Source organism: Neomonachus schauinslandi, chromosome 4 (assembly GCF_002201575.2).
Source record: "Neomonachus schauinslandi chromosome 4, ASM220157v2, whole genome shotgun sequence".
Taxonomy (NCBI): Eukaryota; Metazoa; Chordata; class Mammalia; order Carnivora; family Phocidae; genus Neomonachus; species Neomonachus schauinslandi.
In genome coordinates, this window is record NC_058406.1 from 69,633,920 (window position 1) to 69,650,077 (window position 16,158).

The 16,158-nt window shown below is 42.0% G+C and overlaps 1 protein-coding gene and 1 non-coding gene across 2 annotated transcripts in view; one reads left to right on the forward strand and one right to left on the reverse strand.

Annotated features, from left to right (window-relative positions):
- Positions 1-4,812: 4,812 nt before the first annotated feature.
- Positions 4,813-4,936, forward strand: LOC123324791. The gene has a single exon (XR_006540056.1). It is a non-coding gene; the product is annotated as a small nucleolar RNA ACA64 (small nucleolar RNA).
- Positions 4,937-11,260: 6,324 nt separating this feature from the next.
- Positions 11,261-16,158, reverse strand: part of LPAR3 (lysophosphatidic acid receptor 3) — a 55,949-nt gene continuing 51,051 nt past the window's right edge. The window contains exon 2 of the mRNA XM_021690109.1: positions 11,261-13,035. Within this exon, the coding sequence (XP_021545784.1) occupies positions 12,710-13,035 (326 nt within the window). The 3' untranslated portion in view covers positions 11,261-12,709. The remainder of the gene's footprint in view (positions 13,036-16,158) is intronic.

Here is a 16,158-nt window from a genome sequence, read left to right on the forward strand (position 1 = left end):
GGCAACGATCCCTGTTTCACGGAGCTTAAGTTCTAGTGGGGGGAGCCTTATAGAAAGTGAAAAGTACTATAGAAAGAATGGAGCAGGGGAAGGGGGCAGGGCAGTGCCAGGAGTGGGTCAGGTTGAAATCTAGATAGGATGGTCAGGGCGGATCTCATGGAGTAGGAAACACTGGAGTAAAGAGTTGAAGGAGGTGAGGGAGTAAGCCATATGCAGTTATATGCAGTTATATGGGAGACAGCACTTCAGGCAGAGGAAGCAACGGTGCAAAGACCTTGAGGTGGGATCATCTCTGACACGTTCAAGGACAAACAATACAACAGTGTAACTAGAGTGCTGTGAGAGAGGGGAAGAGTAGAAGGGAAAAAGGGAGAGAGATGACAGGACTAGATAATGAAGGTCACTGGCATCACTTTAATAAGATAGGAGGCCATCACAAGGCCAAGAGCAGAGGGATGACATGATTTGGCTTCTATTTTAAAAGGAGCACTCTGGCTACAGTGTGACTAGATAGTAGGAGGGAAGGGTAGAAACAGGGAGACCAATCAGAGGGTATGTAGGAATCCAGACAAGAGACGAAAGTAGCTCATACCAGAACACAATACTGGAGGTGGTGAGAAGTGGTCAGATTTTGCTTTTATGCTGAAAAGCACTATTTGTTGATACATAGGATGTGGGGAGTGAGGAAAAGAGAGGTGAAGGAAGATGCTAAGATTTTTGACCTGAGCAACCTGAAGGACTGTATTGCCATCAACTGAGATGGGGAGGGCTGTGAGTAGAGCAAGTTTTGGGTGAGAGGAAATGACGACTAGACATTGAAGGGGAATTTTCTACACGAGTTTAGAGTTTGAAAGAGACAGAAAGAGAGAGGTCCTGGGTATAGATATACATTTGGGAGTTGGCAGCATATAGACGGTATTCAGCGTTGAGTGACCTGATGATATCACCAAGAGTGAACACAAGACTTTGAACAAACTATTGTTTGTTTCCTTCTACCTTTGTGAAGGTAGAAGGAAAAGAGAGCGGGACCAGTGGTGGCCCCCACCAGGATTAAGACACCAGGGAGAAAAGTGAAACCAGCAAAAGAGACCGAGAAGGCACAATGAAGAGAATGTGTTCCTTGGAAACCAAGCAGCTGTGTCATCCTCCATGGCACCAGAGTCTGCACTTAACTCTGGGGATGTCCTCTATGTCATGACAGTGAGCCCCTTCGGGTTACATCTCCTGTAGCCCTCCCAGTTTCCCCTGACTCTTCCTCTCTGGCAAAACATCTTTTGCTTTTCTGCATAGACTTCCATAAAGGATATAAATGGATTTTCATAATTAAAAAATAATAAAGGAAATAAAAATCATGAAATACACCTCAGGATAGCAATGATAATTTTTTAAAAGTATGCCTATAACTCATTCACATAATCTACATAAAATATACACACCACATGCAAATGCCCTTACAGTCACTGGTTCTCAGGAAGCTTCCTGTTGATGCCATAGCAACAGTGAATTTTATACCAACCCAGCAAGCTGTACAAAGGCAATCCAAATGGCACTCTGAATAGTCATAACTCTGGCCATACGTTTTGGACAGTGGGGGCAACCTCTGAGTATTAGTCCCTTTCTTGTCCCATGAATATCTACTGGAAGAGCCTTAGTCACTAGTGTAAGCTGTTTTTGAACTCAGGGTCTATCTTACTTCCCCTGGCATTTTTCTCAATACCCAGAACACTGTCTGGCTCATGGGAGATACTCTATAATATAAAGTTTGCTCAGGGAATGAATGAATAGTGTCTGCTGCACTGATGAATGACTTGAACCAAATAGACTTTCTTGGTCGGAAACTTGAAACATAGGCAAGCATAGCATTTATACTTAGAAGTTGACTTTTTTGTTGAATTTATGGCATAGTTTTTGATTGGATCATTTATATTTCTTTTTTTCCCCCTGTAATGTAAAAAAACTCAAAAGTGTAGACTTTCTACCCCAGGGCAGGGAAGACACCTTCCACCTTATTTGAACCACATATATTTCCAAAAAGAATAGTGGGCAGAAAGAGAGTAGATTCAGCTTTTTAATCAGCTGTACTGTTGAGGACAGATGCTATTCTATTTTTCATCTCTCTCCCTCTCTCTCTTTTGCTATCATTTCAGGAACTATGATTTTCTATATTCTCAAAGTAAAAAAAACATCGCTGACAGAAAGCAAGCAAACCAATGTCGTCACTGAGTATACCACACAAGTGCATATGAGAAGCTGTATCACCGGCCAAAGGGGCATAAAATAGAGTTATTCTGCAAACCAATCAAAAGGATCATTTCCGTGAACAGCCGCCTTATTAGATGCATAATCAACAGTCTACCTTGGGCCTCTTTCCATGGGAGAAGCCGGGGAGATTAAGATTCATTTTGTCAGCGTGTTCTAGTTTTTCATAGGATTCTTTGCTGTCTCCAGAATTTTTTTTCAGCACTCAAACAGACAGCTATAAAATTGATTGGCTTGAAAGCCAAATAAAATAAAACACAGTAGCCTACTTTATCATTTACTACTAGCTATTTATTATGAGCAGTGCTGTGTTGGGATATCGACCCTGAGATTAAAGCTAGAGAAATAGAGATTCTGAGATTCTGCGGACACATAAAGCTCCCCAGCCATGGTGACAGATGATAATGAGATTATACTCAGAGGCCACCTTTTATCTCAATGGGCCCAACACCTATCATTTTTTAAAAATAATGAATTGTACAAACAATGCAGGGAACATTTGCTTAGCAGTTCTGCAGTGCAGGTTCCTTGGGCCCCCAGTACATTGGCAGGCTGTCCAGCTATCTGGCCACTGAGGACAGACGCTCCCCCAACTCCTTTATTTGCTGCGGTTGCATCATTTGTTCTTTTACTTACTTCAACCCACCTGGCCACAGGAGGCGTCCTTCTCCCTGAATAATCCCTGTATTCATCATGTTCTTTCTTGCCTCCAGGCCTTTTTTCTGAGTATTCCTCCAGCTGAGAAGCCCTCTTACACATCCAAAATCAAAACCCACTTCCTCCTTGAACACACGGCTTTAGTCTCCTATCTTTCACGGAATCCTGAGCAAAAACTTTAGAGCAAATTGGTCCACAGCCAAATCCTGGCTTTACTACTTATTAGCAGGGTTGCTGAAGGCCACTCATATCACCTGAGTTTCAGGTTCTTTACTCTAAAGGAGAGGTTAAAAATTCTTATCTCCAAGATTCTTACCTAATTCTTATCGTATGCAAGACTAAACGTGTGAGGTGCACAGCACAATTTCTAACCCTAGTAGGCACTCACTCAAGGTTAGTTTCCCCTCTTGGGTTCCTTTTCTCAGTTAAATTTCCAGTCTACACTTAGGTAATTAAACAGACACTGAATTTTTCACAGCAGGATGTCCTGGATCTCAGGCTCTTCTGTGAACCTTCCCTTAACCTTCTTGCTTTAATCCAAGCAAGCCTGGTTGCACACGGCGAGCACTTCAGATATACACCAGGGTTGGGCCCAAGCCCCAGAGATTCTGCTTTAATTGGTTGGGACAGAGCCCAGACATGACTTGACAGACAATTCCGTGCTCTGTCTATACCATGACTGCAGCCAAGCAGCTAGACAGGCTGAAGGGAAACACATGGACTTTCTGAATGGTCTTACATCTGTGCCCACTAGCCTCACTAGGTGGGCCTTGGTGTGGCAACCCTACTGAGTTCCCTCGTCCACCCACTGTCCCACTCTCCTGGACGTGACTTCTCACTTCCTCTTCTCCCCTTCAACCCTTCAAGTCCTCCTGCCTTATCATTACACTCTACTAACGGCCCACAGCACTCACCGATAAGACAGGAGGAAAACCCTGAACACACCGCATCGGCACATCTCCCAACTCCCTGCATGTATACCCTACTTTCTCTCCTCTGACTGTGAATGGAATGTCCCTGTTGCTATGACAGACCAGATCCCCCACTTAGACCCTGGAGCTCATTCCTTCCAGCAATCATCACCACAACTCTCCTGAATCATCACTTACTCCCTCTCTACCGGACCATTCCCACCAGTGACTACATGCTGTAATAATTCCCGTCTTAAAATAAGCCCCCCATTACTGTACGTGCCCCTCCAACTACTACCCCACCTTGCGGGTCCCTTTTTAGGAAAAGAAAACAATTTAAAATGAGCTAGTTCTCACTTATCTCCAGTCCTTTCCTCCCAGTGTCCCTTGAAGCCCCTGCAGTCAGGCCTTCATCCCCACCACTGCACTGAAACAGCTTTGTCAAGGCCACCAAAACCTCCAAGGCCAACTCAGCAGTCAATTCTCAAGCCTCCCATTGCAGCATTTTACACAGCTGATCACTCTGGGTCTTCACTGCCTCTCGGTTCTCTTCCTACATCACTGGCTGCCCCTTCTGTCTTCTTAACAGACTCTTCTCCGACCTCAAACATTGCAAATGCCCAGGAGTCAGTTCTCAGACCTTTTATTACCTCTATCTACACTCACTGTCCATGTGATTTAGTCCAACCCCATGGCTTTAAATGCCATTCAAATACTGTGACTCCCAGATTAACCTCTCCAGCCTGGACACAGATTTTTTTATCCAGTTGCCTTCCCGACATCTCCACCTGGTTTTGTCTCTGCAACATCAAATGTCACACTACAACTGAATTCCTGATTCTCACCCACTCCCAAATCATCTGCTCTTACCGACTTCTCCATTTCAGAGAGAAGAAATTCTACTTTTGGAGGCTGTAGGTAGGTCCGCTCCTCGTGCCCCAGGCCCCCCGCGCACGGTTTCGCGGGTGGTGGCTGGGAGCTCAGCATTGGCTTTGGCCACCTGTGGCTTTGTCCGTGGACCCAAGTGAGACTCGCCACGCAGAACCGCCAATGACCTCAGCTCACTACCCACGTCGGTGCGGGAAGGTGAAAGCCAGACCCCCACACGCGTTGCTGCTCCGGGGCCCCACCGCGCGTGCGCGTGCTCTGGCCTCTGACCCCGGACCCGCGGTCTGCCCGCCGGATGCCCGGATGCCCAGACTCTGAGGCCCACACCGCCCGCACCACGGGGGGAAGGGGAGCTCAGTTCTCAACGTTCAGTAAAGCTGTTAAAAAAAAGAAAGAAAGGAAAGAGGGAGAGAAAAAGAGAGAAAGAGGAAAGAAAGAAGAAAGAAAGAAAGAGAAAAATTCTGCTTTTGTAGTAGTTCAAACCCAAACCCTAAAAGTCTCTTTAAGAAACATCTCTCATTACCATATCAAATCCGTCAGCAAATCCTCCATCGTACATGTTTTTCAATATTATTAGATTAACCATGCCCTTAATTTAAAATTGCTGAACAGTATTCCATCCGTAACAATAAATACACATACAGAGTGCCCCAAAACTGTGTTAAATGCTTGACATTATTTAATCTCCATAACCAGCCCATCATAGGTGGAGTTGCCCAAAGAGGAACTAGCCCAGAGTCATGTAGCTAGCAAGTGAAAAAGCTGAGATACCTAGGCAATAGGATTCCAGAGTCCATGTGCTTGACTACAATGCTTTACATTTGTTTATCACGGTGCTTGAATAATTACATTGTTTAGAAGTTTCCAGTGTTAGAAATGTTGTTTTGACCACCTTTGTGTACAAAGCCTTTTCCTAGTTTAAAACCATTCTCAGAAGTTGTATTGCTCAAAGAGCATAAGCATTCTTAATCCCTAAAATGGCTAACCTATTATTAATTAACATTGGCTTTTTGAAATCTGAAGTCATATACAGCTATTAGGGACTGTTTTCTGAATAGAGAAGAAAATCTAAAGAACTTTAAATAGCTAAGTTTGATCCTTGATTTAGTCACTGTGTACCTTACATACTCATTCAATCTTGTGGTCTTCAGTTTCCCCATTTGTAAATTCAAGATAATCCCAACATTACAACTTCCTCACAAAGATGCATTTATCAGGTCCTAATTTCTGTCAAAAGAAGAACCTTTAGTGTTACTTTCCCCCAAGCAAACCACAAACTCTGAAGCTTAGATCTATGACTGGTCTACTCAGGAAGGGGTTGATTCATTACATCTTTTAAGACTTCGAAACACTGAGTTCTGACTTTTAAATGACTTGGCAAATCTGAGTTTTACACCTACCTCGGCTCACTCCTTAAAAAAAAAAAAAGATCCCCTTCTACTCACTATTTGAACCTGAAGGAAAGATTGAATGGAGCTGTATTTGTCATGGTTGTATATCAACTGTGACACAAATATTTTATTTCTCTCTCTTTTTTTTAAAGATTTTATTTATTTATTTGAGACAGAGAGAATGAGAGACAGAGAGCATGAGAGGGAGGAGGGTCAGAGGGAGAAGCAGACTCCCTGCCGAGCAGGGAGCCTGATGCGGGACCCGATCCCGGGACTCAAGGATCATGACCTGAGCCGAAGGCAGTCGCTTAACCAACTGAGCCACCCAGGAGCCCCAAATATTTTATTTCTCATGTTCTAATCTTAACTTTGATATCACAGGCTTGGATAATGAATAGCCAATAATAAGTGAACTCTGCTTTTATGTTCTTTTTTGTCTTATTCCCATTCAGCCTTCAGAAGATCCATATGCTAAAATGTGGAACCCCTAAATTATATGTACCAACACTTTATTTTTTTAGAGAACTTTCACCCCTTATTCCAGAACTAACTGTGTCCTCTACTTTCAGTCAAGACGAACTAAAGGACACATATTTCAGAAAGGGGAAATTCTCAAAAGCCAAGAAGTCCCCCTTCCCTTCCTTTTTCCTTTCTCCTTGTGCTGGATTGGCTATTTGCAGTCAGCTGTAATGTTGATCTTTTCTATCTCCCCTAAATCTGAAAGATTGGAAGCCTGGGAACCATATTTCCCAGCACACAAAGTCAGCAAATACCCCAATCTAGATGCTGCCAGTGCCAGACAGTTATGAGAGATGAGGAAGGCAGAAGGGAAGCCGAAGCCATATTCTTCCTCTAGCAGCAGATGTGAGATTTTCTGGTGGCCTCTGGGTGTCCTTTCACAAATTACCTGCCTCAGGAGGCAGTTTCCAAAAGTTCCTGAGCAGTATGGCAATATATCCCAAAAAGTTAGCTGCAAACCTGAGAGCCAATTATGGGCTTCCCTTCCCTTTGCTCTTCTAGCCTTTCCAACTGTTTTGTAAGTGCCTAATTGCCTATTTAAAATACCTTCCTGCTTCAAGTACCCAGAATGGTTTCTGTTTTCCTAACTGAAGCCTGGTTGAGGTGTCCCATCTCCCACTTTATATAAACCTGTGATTAGGCATTCACCTAAGAGAAACACAAGTCTAATTTAGATTACCAGTAACAGATCCCTAAGCCATAAATTGTAAACTCATTTTAACCCGAAAAGTAGCCCCTTTATGTGATTTCTTTTTCTTCTACCTGGTCTTGGGTAATTCTGTATCAAGAATTATACACAGAGGCCAGATCTAAAAAATATAACACCAATGTCACCAATGTTCCAAAGTGATACCTTGAGGATGGCTACATCCATTCATGTCCCTCTTTAGTATCTTCAGCTCCCTTTCACTATATTTCCCTTAGATTATTTGTATATATGTTTGATTTATGATTTTGTTAATTCTTTTAAGGGCAGGACTTTAAAAAAAAAGATTTTATTTATTCAGTATGAAAGAGAGTGCACACGAGCAGGGGGTGGAGGGGCAGAGGGGGAGGGAGAGGGAGAGAGAATCTCAAGCAGACCCTGTGCTGAGTGTGGAGCCCAACACAGGGCTCGATCTTACAACCCTGAGATCATGACATGATCTGAAACCAAGAGTAGGATGCTCAACCACCTGAGCTACCCAGGCACCCCTAAGGGCAGGACTTTTTATTTGTTCCCTAGCACGTAGAGAATGTTCAAAGATTTGGGTTAAATGTAAAAATAAGTATGTGGGTTTCTATTTGCCTTGGAGTAAATAGCAGTTCACACATTTCACATTTAAGTTCACTTTAGCACACATAAGCAGGCTGTCAGGTCTCTTAGGTTCTCCATTTTGACGAGCAATTCAATTTTATTCCAGAAATCCTTTCCCCTGTATTGATGATGGATTTATAACTACACATTTCACACGTACCTTAATCTCATAGATTTTATTTTTTTAAAAATATTTATTTTTTTGAGAGAGATAGAGCACGTGCATGATGGGGGAAGCAGAGGGAAAGGGAGAGAAAGAATCTCAAGCCGACTGACTCCGCATTGAGCAGGGAGCCAGATGTTGGACTCTATCCCATGACCCTGAGATCACAATCTGAGTTAAAATCAAGAGTCAGACGCTTAACAGACTGGGCCACCCAGGCGCCCTGCATAGATTTTAGATGGTCTCCCTAGGTGATTCTAGCGTACACTAAAGCTTGAGAACCATTTTTTTTTTCAAGATCTTATTTGAGAGAGAGCACAAATGGGGTTAGAGGCAGAGGGAGAGGGATAAGCAGGGAGCCTAACACGGGGCTCAGTCCCAGGACCCCAAGATCATGCTGAGCTGAAGGCAGACACCCAGGTTCCCCAAGCTTGAGAACCATTTTAATAAGCGAAAACTGAGTTCCTTCTCTGAAATCCTCACACAAGGAGAGAAATCCAAAGAATCCAAAGACTTAGGGTAGGGTTCTTTCCATGATTCGTACGTGGGAGGTGATGTATGGAATCACAGAATTTTGGAGCTAAAAAGGTCTTTATAGATCATTTAAGCCCCTCATTTAGTAAGCCAGCAATCATATCTAGAGTTTCATTGACAGTTTAGGGCAGAACAAAAATTGGAACCCCGGTATTCTGAATTTCAATTTACTGATTCCTTTAAGATGGTTGTCATGGACATTTGTGTGAGTGGTGAGCTGAACAACTCTTAAGTATGCCAGTCATACTGTGGACAGGCAGATATATTAGTATAATTTTCCAATATGTAGTAGTAAAGTCCTAACAAAATTAGCATACCAGATGATTTTCCAATAGATGCAAGCTGAGTGTCTTGAGGAAGGGCTAGCATTTTCTAATATGTACAAACATGTAACCTGGGCTTGTGACAGGCAGCCTCCCTCCTCCCCACTTTTTCAATATAACCATATGACTAATATAGAATGTGCAAGCTCTAATCTCAGTAACAAATACAACACAGATGGTTTATGGAAATTTGAATTGTTCAAACTTGAAGTTGCTGATATAGAAAAAATTCATAAAGTTTTGCTGTACAAAACTGCAACTCTCTAAAAAGCTGGCAAGCACTGTGCATTCCAAGACTGGTTGACCCAATGAATTACAAACCGTGTTTGTGGATTGGCATGCAAAGGTACTTCATTGTATCCCTAGCACAATGTGACCCACATTCTTACTGATGTCCGTTGGAACCTCCACATATGATTTTGGTGACCATTGTACTGTCATTTGCACTATAAACCTTTAGCTCAGAAGTTATATATGATAAAACACTCCCAACTCTTAATCATTACCATTGATAGTTTACCATCTGTTAATTTTGGAGGGAGCACACTCTAAAAAGCACAGGAGAGAATGCTGTAAAAATAAAATACAGCATTAGGACCCCAAAAAACCCAACCCCCACAGCAACAGCATCTCCCATCCTAACATTCTTCTTCTGTGAAAACTGGTCTTAAATTATGAGTATTTTAAGTGATGTGTTCAAGAGAGCATCACTCACACAAAATGCAGCTTCCCTTACTTTAAAAATTTTTCATATCTTTAGGTGATTCTAACCCCTATGCCTATGCCTGAAAGACAATGTGTAAAACTGGAAGGAGCCCTAGGGGTTTCCAATTCAGTATCACATTTAGTAGTCCACCAAGGGGATAGAATTCTCTGGTAAGTATCCCAGAAGTCAAATCGGTGCTTGCAAGTTTTAAATTCTTTTTAGTACACAGTGAGATGGATCATCATGTAGAATAACACTTTGGTTATTTTTACTCCAGGTTCTAATAAGATTGTCTCCAAGTCACCTTCACGGGTGTCTTCACAGGCTTACCTTCATTATGGCTATTCAGTCAATTAAAAGAGGGCGTGCATTCTTCTCCCCCACCCCGAATGATTAAAGGACTAATGGGCTAATAAGCACAAAACACTTCCAACCTCATGAAATTAGTCTGCAGACCCAGGACATGGCACGCCCTGTAGTATGTGGGGTGGCATCAGCAGCTGAACAGAGCTGTATCACTTGCTCCCATGTCTCCCCCACCGCCCGCCACCTGATACTGATGTTGCTGACTTCAGCCAAGCCTGGATCCTGGGTCATCCAACCATGGCCTGGGCATGTGCTCAGCATGCTCAATAAAATGGGGGCAGTGAAATTTCTAAATTTTGATTGTTAGTATTTATAAAAAGCATCAAAGGGCCAGTTGTGAGGGCAATGAGAGCTTTGTTAGAGGCTTACGTTTATCCTATGGTTTAGTATTGTTTGTATTTGGAATTAGATAAATGGGGGCCAAAATTGTTTCAGTGCTTAGTGTTTCTCAAGATCACATTATGGCCCAAAGTCTACCACTCACTTTAAAAAAAATTCACCAAAAGTCTTCAATTTATTTCCAAAAATTCTTTCTTTCCAAGCAGGCAGTCCTCACAAAGAACCAAATTCCGTCACCAACACAGATATATGAGAACACCTTGGGCAGTGCTACAAATCTAAGAAAATTAAATCTTGTTTGGCTAGGGGTTAGTCCATGTTTTGAGTCAAGGGTTGGTTTCTCAAAAGGTCTAGATCGAATTTTTAGAACCATCCTCTCAATGACTTGCAGGTAGGCTTGGGGTCCTAGGATTTGAGGAAAAATGTTCTTTCTTCATTTTTTTCTCCAAGAGATGGCTTGCCATGCCCTGGGTGAACCTTGTGATGGTTGCCACTTGTCATTTCCAAATACACACAACTTCTCTACTCTTGCATCATCTCTGAGATATGTGTGTGCATATAAAAACAAAAGCCATATATTTCCATCATGAATTTCTACACTTGGATCCCCTCCAGACACTATTCTGAATATGACATTCTGCTGCAGGGTACTGAAAATGGTGCTTTCCTCAAAATAAAACCTTTAAAGATCCCTTAGTAGCTATTCAGGGACTGGAATTCAATTTCAATCCTCCACCCTTTGGCCAGCTGTAGATTCAAAATGCTTACATAAAACATCAAGAGAGTATGTACTTCATGGCAAATCTGATTTTTCTTCTGCAATAGAACTGTGTGTTATAGTTACTACAGACTATATTTTTACTTAGAAAATACACAAAGCAATAATGCACCTCAACAAGAGAGAACAAATTGTTTTATTTTATCGGTAGCTTTGATATAAGCTTCAGATAGACCCACTTACTACATGGAGTTTGTGAAATCTACACCTTCCAATCATAATACTCTCTATTTTAGGCCATTATATCTAAAAAGCATGACTTCTCAAATCCTTTTATTACAAGTAGTTCTCGCACATAAATGTTATATCACAATAGCAAAAAAATGTAAACTTCTTTTGCAAACTACATAAATACTATAATAACTGCCTTAAAGTTATTCTTATTTTAAAATCAGAATATATTCTAAATGCTTTACATAAAAAACTTTGGTCAGTAGCCTATGTGTATGACACTTTTTTTTTAAATGACTTGCCTTTTATGTTGCTTACTTAGTTCTTTGAAGGAGAAAATTTTAAAATTGAACTCAGATCAAAATTCAGTCCAGAAGTAAGACAAGTACCAGAAATATGTCTCTGTGGGCAAAATATGAAACGTGAAAATTATTCCACATACTAAGTCTGACAAGCCACCGGTGGTATGGAGGTAACTGAAAATAAGGACTCAAGTCAAGCTCATATTTGATCCTATGTGAAAGGAATTCAGCCAACTTAACATACCTTTTACTCTGCTGTATGTCTGTATGTCTGTTTGCAAATGAATCACCTCTTTCTCTTTTCTTTTAGAGCACAACAGGTCATTTCTACAGCTATAGTCCTAGACTGAACAGTCTAGATGGCCAGTGAATTTATTTCACCATCACTGTCCTTGAGGTCTTTAAATACAAACTAGAAATGTATAAACATACAGGTGTGTATACACATCCCATGCACACTTAGACGACCACATCAAGGCCTTTCTTTCTGCTTCAAGGGAAGTTTCTAACATTTACCTTTTTTTGTTATTAACTCAATCTTCTTCCTCAGAATGTTCTTTTAGTTTTAAAAATCAAGTCAAACCTAGAGCCCTTACCGATTTGTTATTCTGAGATTCCTATTGAACACCTAGCTACTGGCCACGGTTTCTTTGAGGAAAGAAATATCATAGCTGAAGCCATTTTCAAAATTTTAAATGCACGCAGAAAGAACTACACAGGCTTCCCAAGCAGCTATATCAAGTGGCTCAAGTAACATTATTATTTATCTTGGCCTACGCCCTTTATCAACAACATCCTTTTAAAACACAAAGAATGGCTACAAGATGGCAGCAGGGCCCAGAATGGTGCTCCGAGCGGTTCCAAGGATGTCACTGAGGGTCCCACTGTGCTGTCTTCCCTCTTCTGTGCATTTTCTCCAAATGCATTGTGTCCCCTCTTTACTGCCCATGCTTTGAAACTATGTAAAATAATTTTTTTAAAAATCCACCAGTGATTAATTTAGACCTGAAATAACACTGTAGGTGGGCGTTGTTAGAGACAGGTAGCCATTCTTAACAGCTCCTTTCCCAGAGGAGGCCCTGGTGGGCAGGGGGACACCCACAGCTTAGGAACTGCTCTTGTTGCAGACCGTGCCTTGGCTGATACCGTCTTCCTTATACTGGCTGCCCGTGTCGCTCCTGCTGAGGATGGTGGAGGGCATGCGGGAGGGACGTCTGTCTGGGTCCTTCTGAGAGAAACAGCAGATCATCTTCTTCATGGTGCTGTACATGTCCTCGTCCTTGTAGGAGTAGATGATGGGGTTCATGACGGAGTTCAGCAGCGCCAGCAGCAGGAACCACCTTTTCACGCGCTGCACCCCACACTGTGTGCAGTTCAGGCCGTCGAGCAGCAGAACTACCAGGCCCGGGGTCCAGCACACAACGAAGGCCCCTGCGGGGAGACAAAAGGAAGCAGGCTGCTTACTGAGGTTTCTTCTGGTCCAGCGTTCAGTCAGTGGCTTCAAAGGACCTTAAGGGTTTGTTTTGACAACTGCAAAGCAAACTTCCACCCTTCCTCTGAGCACTTGAGACCTGGGCTCATTAGAGACCAACAGCTGGGCACCCCCTTGACTGTTCATGGTGTTCTATTTCAACTCCTTCTCTGCTTACCCGGGGCTCGTCATGAGGGGCTCACATTTACCTCCCAGTTACTAAGCACTCCACACACCTTATCTCCGTCAGCTCTCTGAAGCACACTAGGAGGCTGCTGTAGTCATCATCCATGCTTAGCAGATGAGAAAACCAAGACCAAACGCCAGGAGGATATGTGGGAAGGCCTCACACCTTTAGCCCGAGGCTCCACTGTTCTCTACCTCAGATGTTCTAAATGCTTTCCTGACAAGAAGACACACTGCATCTATGGCTTTCTCCTAGTCTCTTAACTAAGTCACCTGCTCACAAATTTTATTCTTTATAAATCCATGTTGATGCTGAGCAAGCACTAGTATTCTTTTTGACATATTCATAGGCCATCTGCTTAATTCTCTGCTTTGGATTAAGTTTTTTGTTCTTGTCGGTTGTTGTCAGAAATAAATCTTCCTGTTTCATGATGAGATAGCGATGTGCTTGTAGCAGATTTACTTATTTAGCACGATTTTAGCACCAACTGTACATGAAGGGTAGTGTCTTCTGAGTCACTAGATATCTGATCATACTCAGCTTACCACTAAAGCTTTCCGACATGTTGTTCCTAAAATATGAGGCGTAAGTTCAACATTCCCCTACTCTGTCACCATCACCTTGGATAACAGGGAGAGCTCATGTTTATACCATGCTTACTGTGAGCCAGGCACTGGTGTAAATGCTTTCCTTTATTAAGGAACAGAACCACACTATGAGGTAGGCATTGTTACCATCCCCAGGAAAGGGAGGTGCAAGGAAAGTTAAGTAACTTTCTCACCATCAAACAGCTTGTAAGGGACATCTAATTTTGAATGTTGGCAGTGTTTCTCCATAGGCTGTGCTCTCGGCTACTATGGTATGTGACCTATTCTCCATACTGTGATATGGTTTCTTTCCCCCAAAGTCCTTATCATTTCTAAACGCCCTTGCTTATCCATTCAATAAACATTCCTTGTGAGCTTACTACACTAGACAGTAAATGAGGCAAAGACTATGCACTCCAGGAGCTAAAGTGCTAATGGGGAGACAGAATAAACAAGCAAGTCTGTAAATCACAGCACCAGCTAGTTATTCTTACTGGTTAGAATTAGTCCTGGATGGTATTCCTCTTGTCACTTTATCTTTGTTCTGAGAGATACACTAATAAGCAAGTCAAGTCAAGAAGTATAAAAAAGCCGTGCGAGGCCATAAAATGCCATGAGCCTCGGGGTCAGACAGGTGTGCCCAGCTCCTCACTTTATGAGCTACAAAAATGAGGCAAATCACTGCACTTTTCTGAGCCCCCATTCCCTCATTCATTATTATTATTTTTTTAATTTATTCATTTGAGAGAGAGAGAAAGAATGCATGAGCATGAGTGGGGGGGGGAGGGGCAGAGGGAGAGGGAGAAGCAGATTCCCTGTAGAGCAGGGAGCCTGACAAGGGGCTCTATTCCAGGACCCTGAGATCAGGACCCGAGCCGAAGTCAGAAGCTCAACTGACTGACTGAGCCACCCAAGCACCCTCCCATTCCCTCATTTATAAAGTAAAGATAACAATTCCGACTGTGTGGCTGGTTGTGAGGGGTCAGAAGTAATGGAAAGTGGTGCCCAACACTGAGTTATGTTAATGGGGAAGAGGGAAAAATATTGATTAGCTTCACACTTTGTTAAATATGCATGTCAAAATTTAATAGAGTATATAACTTCCAAACCAATGGAAGGGGAAGGATGGAACCAAAGGGAAGGAAAGCAAGATCTCAATATAAAAAAAGGAGGGGGAGAAAAGTCAAACATAGAAAAGTGGGACAAAGAAAGAACAAAAGGAGATGCTGGAAATGAATCCAAATATACTGACAATCAAACTCAGTGTTAATTGTGGTGTTATTTTTTAAAAACAGGTGAATCTAAACAATTTGATGCCTAACATTACCTCCATATGTGGTAAAAAACCATAAGGAAAAGCAAGATGATTGACATGAAATTTATGATACGGTTATTTCTCCATAAGAGAGGGTGGTCACTGGGGCAGGTCCACATAGGCGATGCTGAATATATTGGAAATGTTCTATTACATTGGATGGCAGGTACATAGGCATTTTTAAAGTTTTTTTTTTATTCTTTTAAGTGTTATTCTTTATACTATACATATGTTGTTTATAATTTTGTCTGAATGATATTATTTCACACATACACATGTCAAAAAAGGATAAAAGTAAATTGCCAATATGCTTTCCTAAAAACTGTTTTTAAAATCATTTTTTTAAAATCATAAAAGCTTCCCCCCCCACCCCGCCCAGAACAAAATTCTGGTTTAGATTAGTCAGGGGACCTAAACACTCTAAATAAAGTCTCCAAACTGATGTCTTGTTTTTCACAATGCAGTAATTCATGTATATTTTCCATTTGCATTGAATTACATACAATAATTCATTCAATCAACACTTGACAAACTTTTCATTGAGCAATGATTATATATGCCAGGCACTGTTCTAAGAATTTTATGTGAATTATCCATTTAATCTTCATGGCAGCCCTAGGAGTCTTATGAACACTACCTAATAAAATACTAATGCTACTCTCTTTTTAAACCCGAGGAAGCTGAAGCACAGAGAAGCGAGGTAATAGGCTCAAAGCCACAGAGCTGATAAATCAAAGAGCCAGGATTTGAACCCAGGCAGCCTGGCACCAGAGGCTGTACTCGGTCCACATGCTAGGCTGTTCAGCAATGGACAGAGAATCTTATTCCTAAAATGAGTGATGGGGGAGGGAGAAGGGTACTTCTGGCTTTTAGAGTCCCATCTGTGGTATGTCATATCTGACTATGAAGCTACATATATAACAATTAAGTCATGCTTTGGTTTGCTAGCATAAAGGTTTTCTGTCCGGGAGGAACGGAGGGAGGGAGGGAGGGG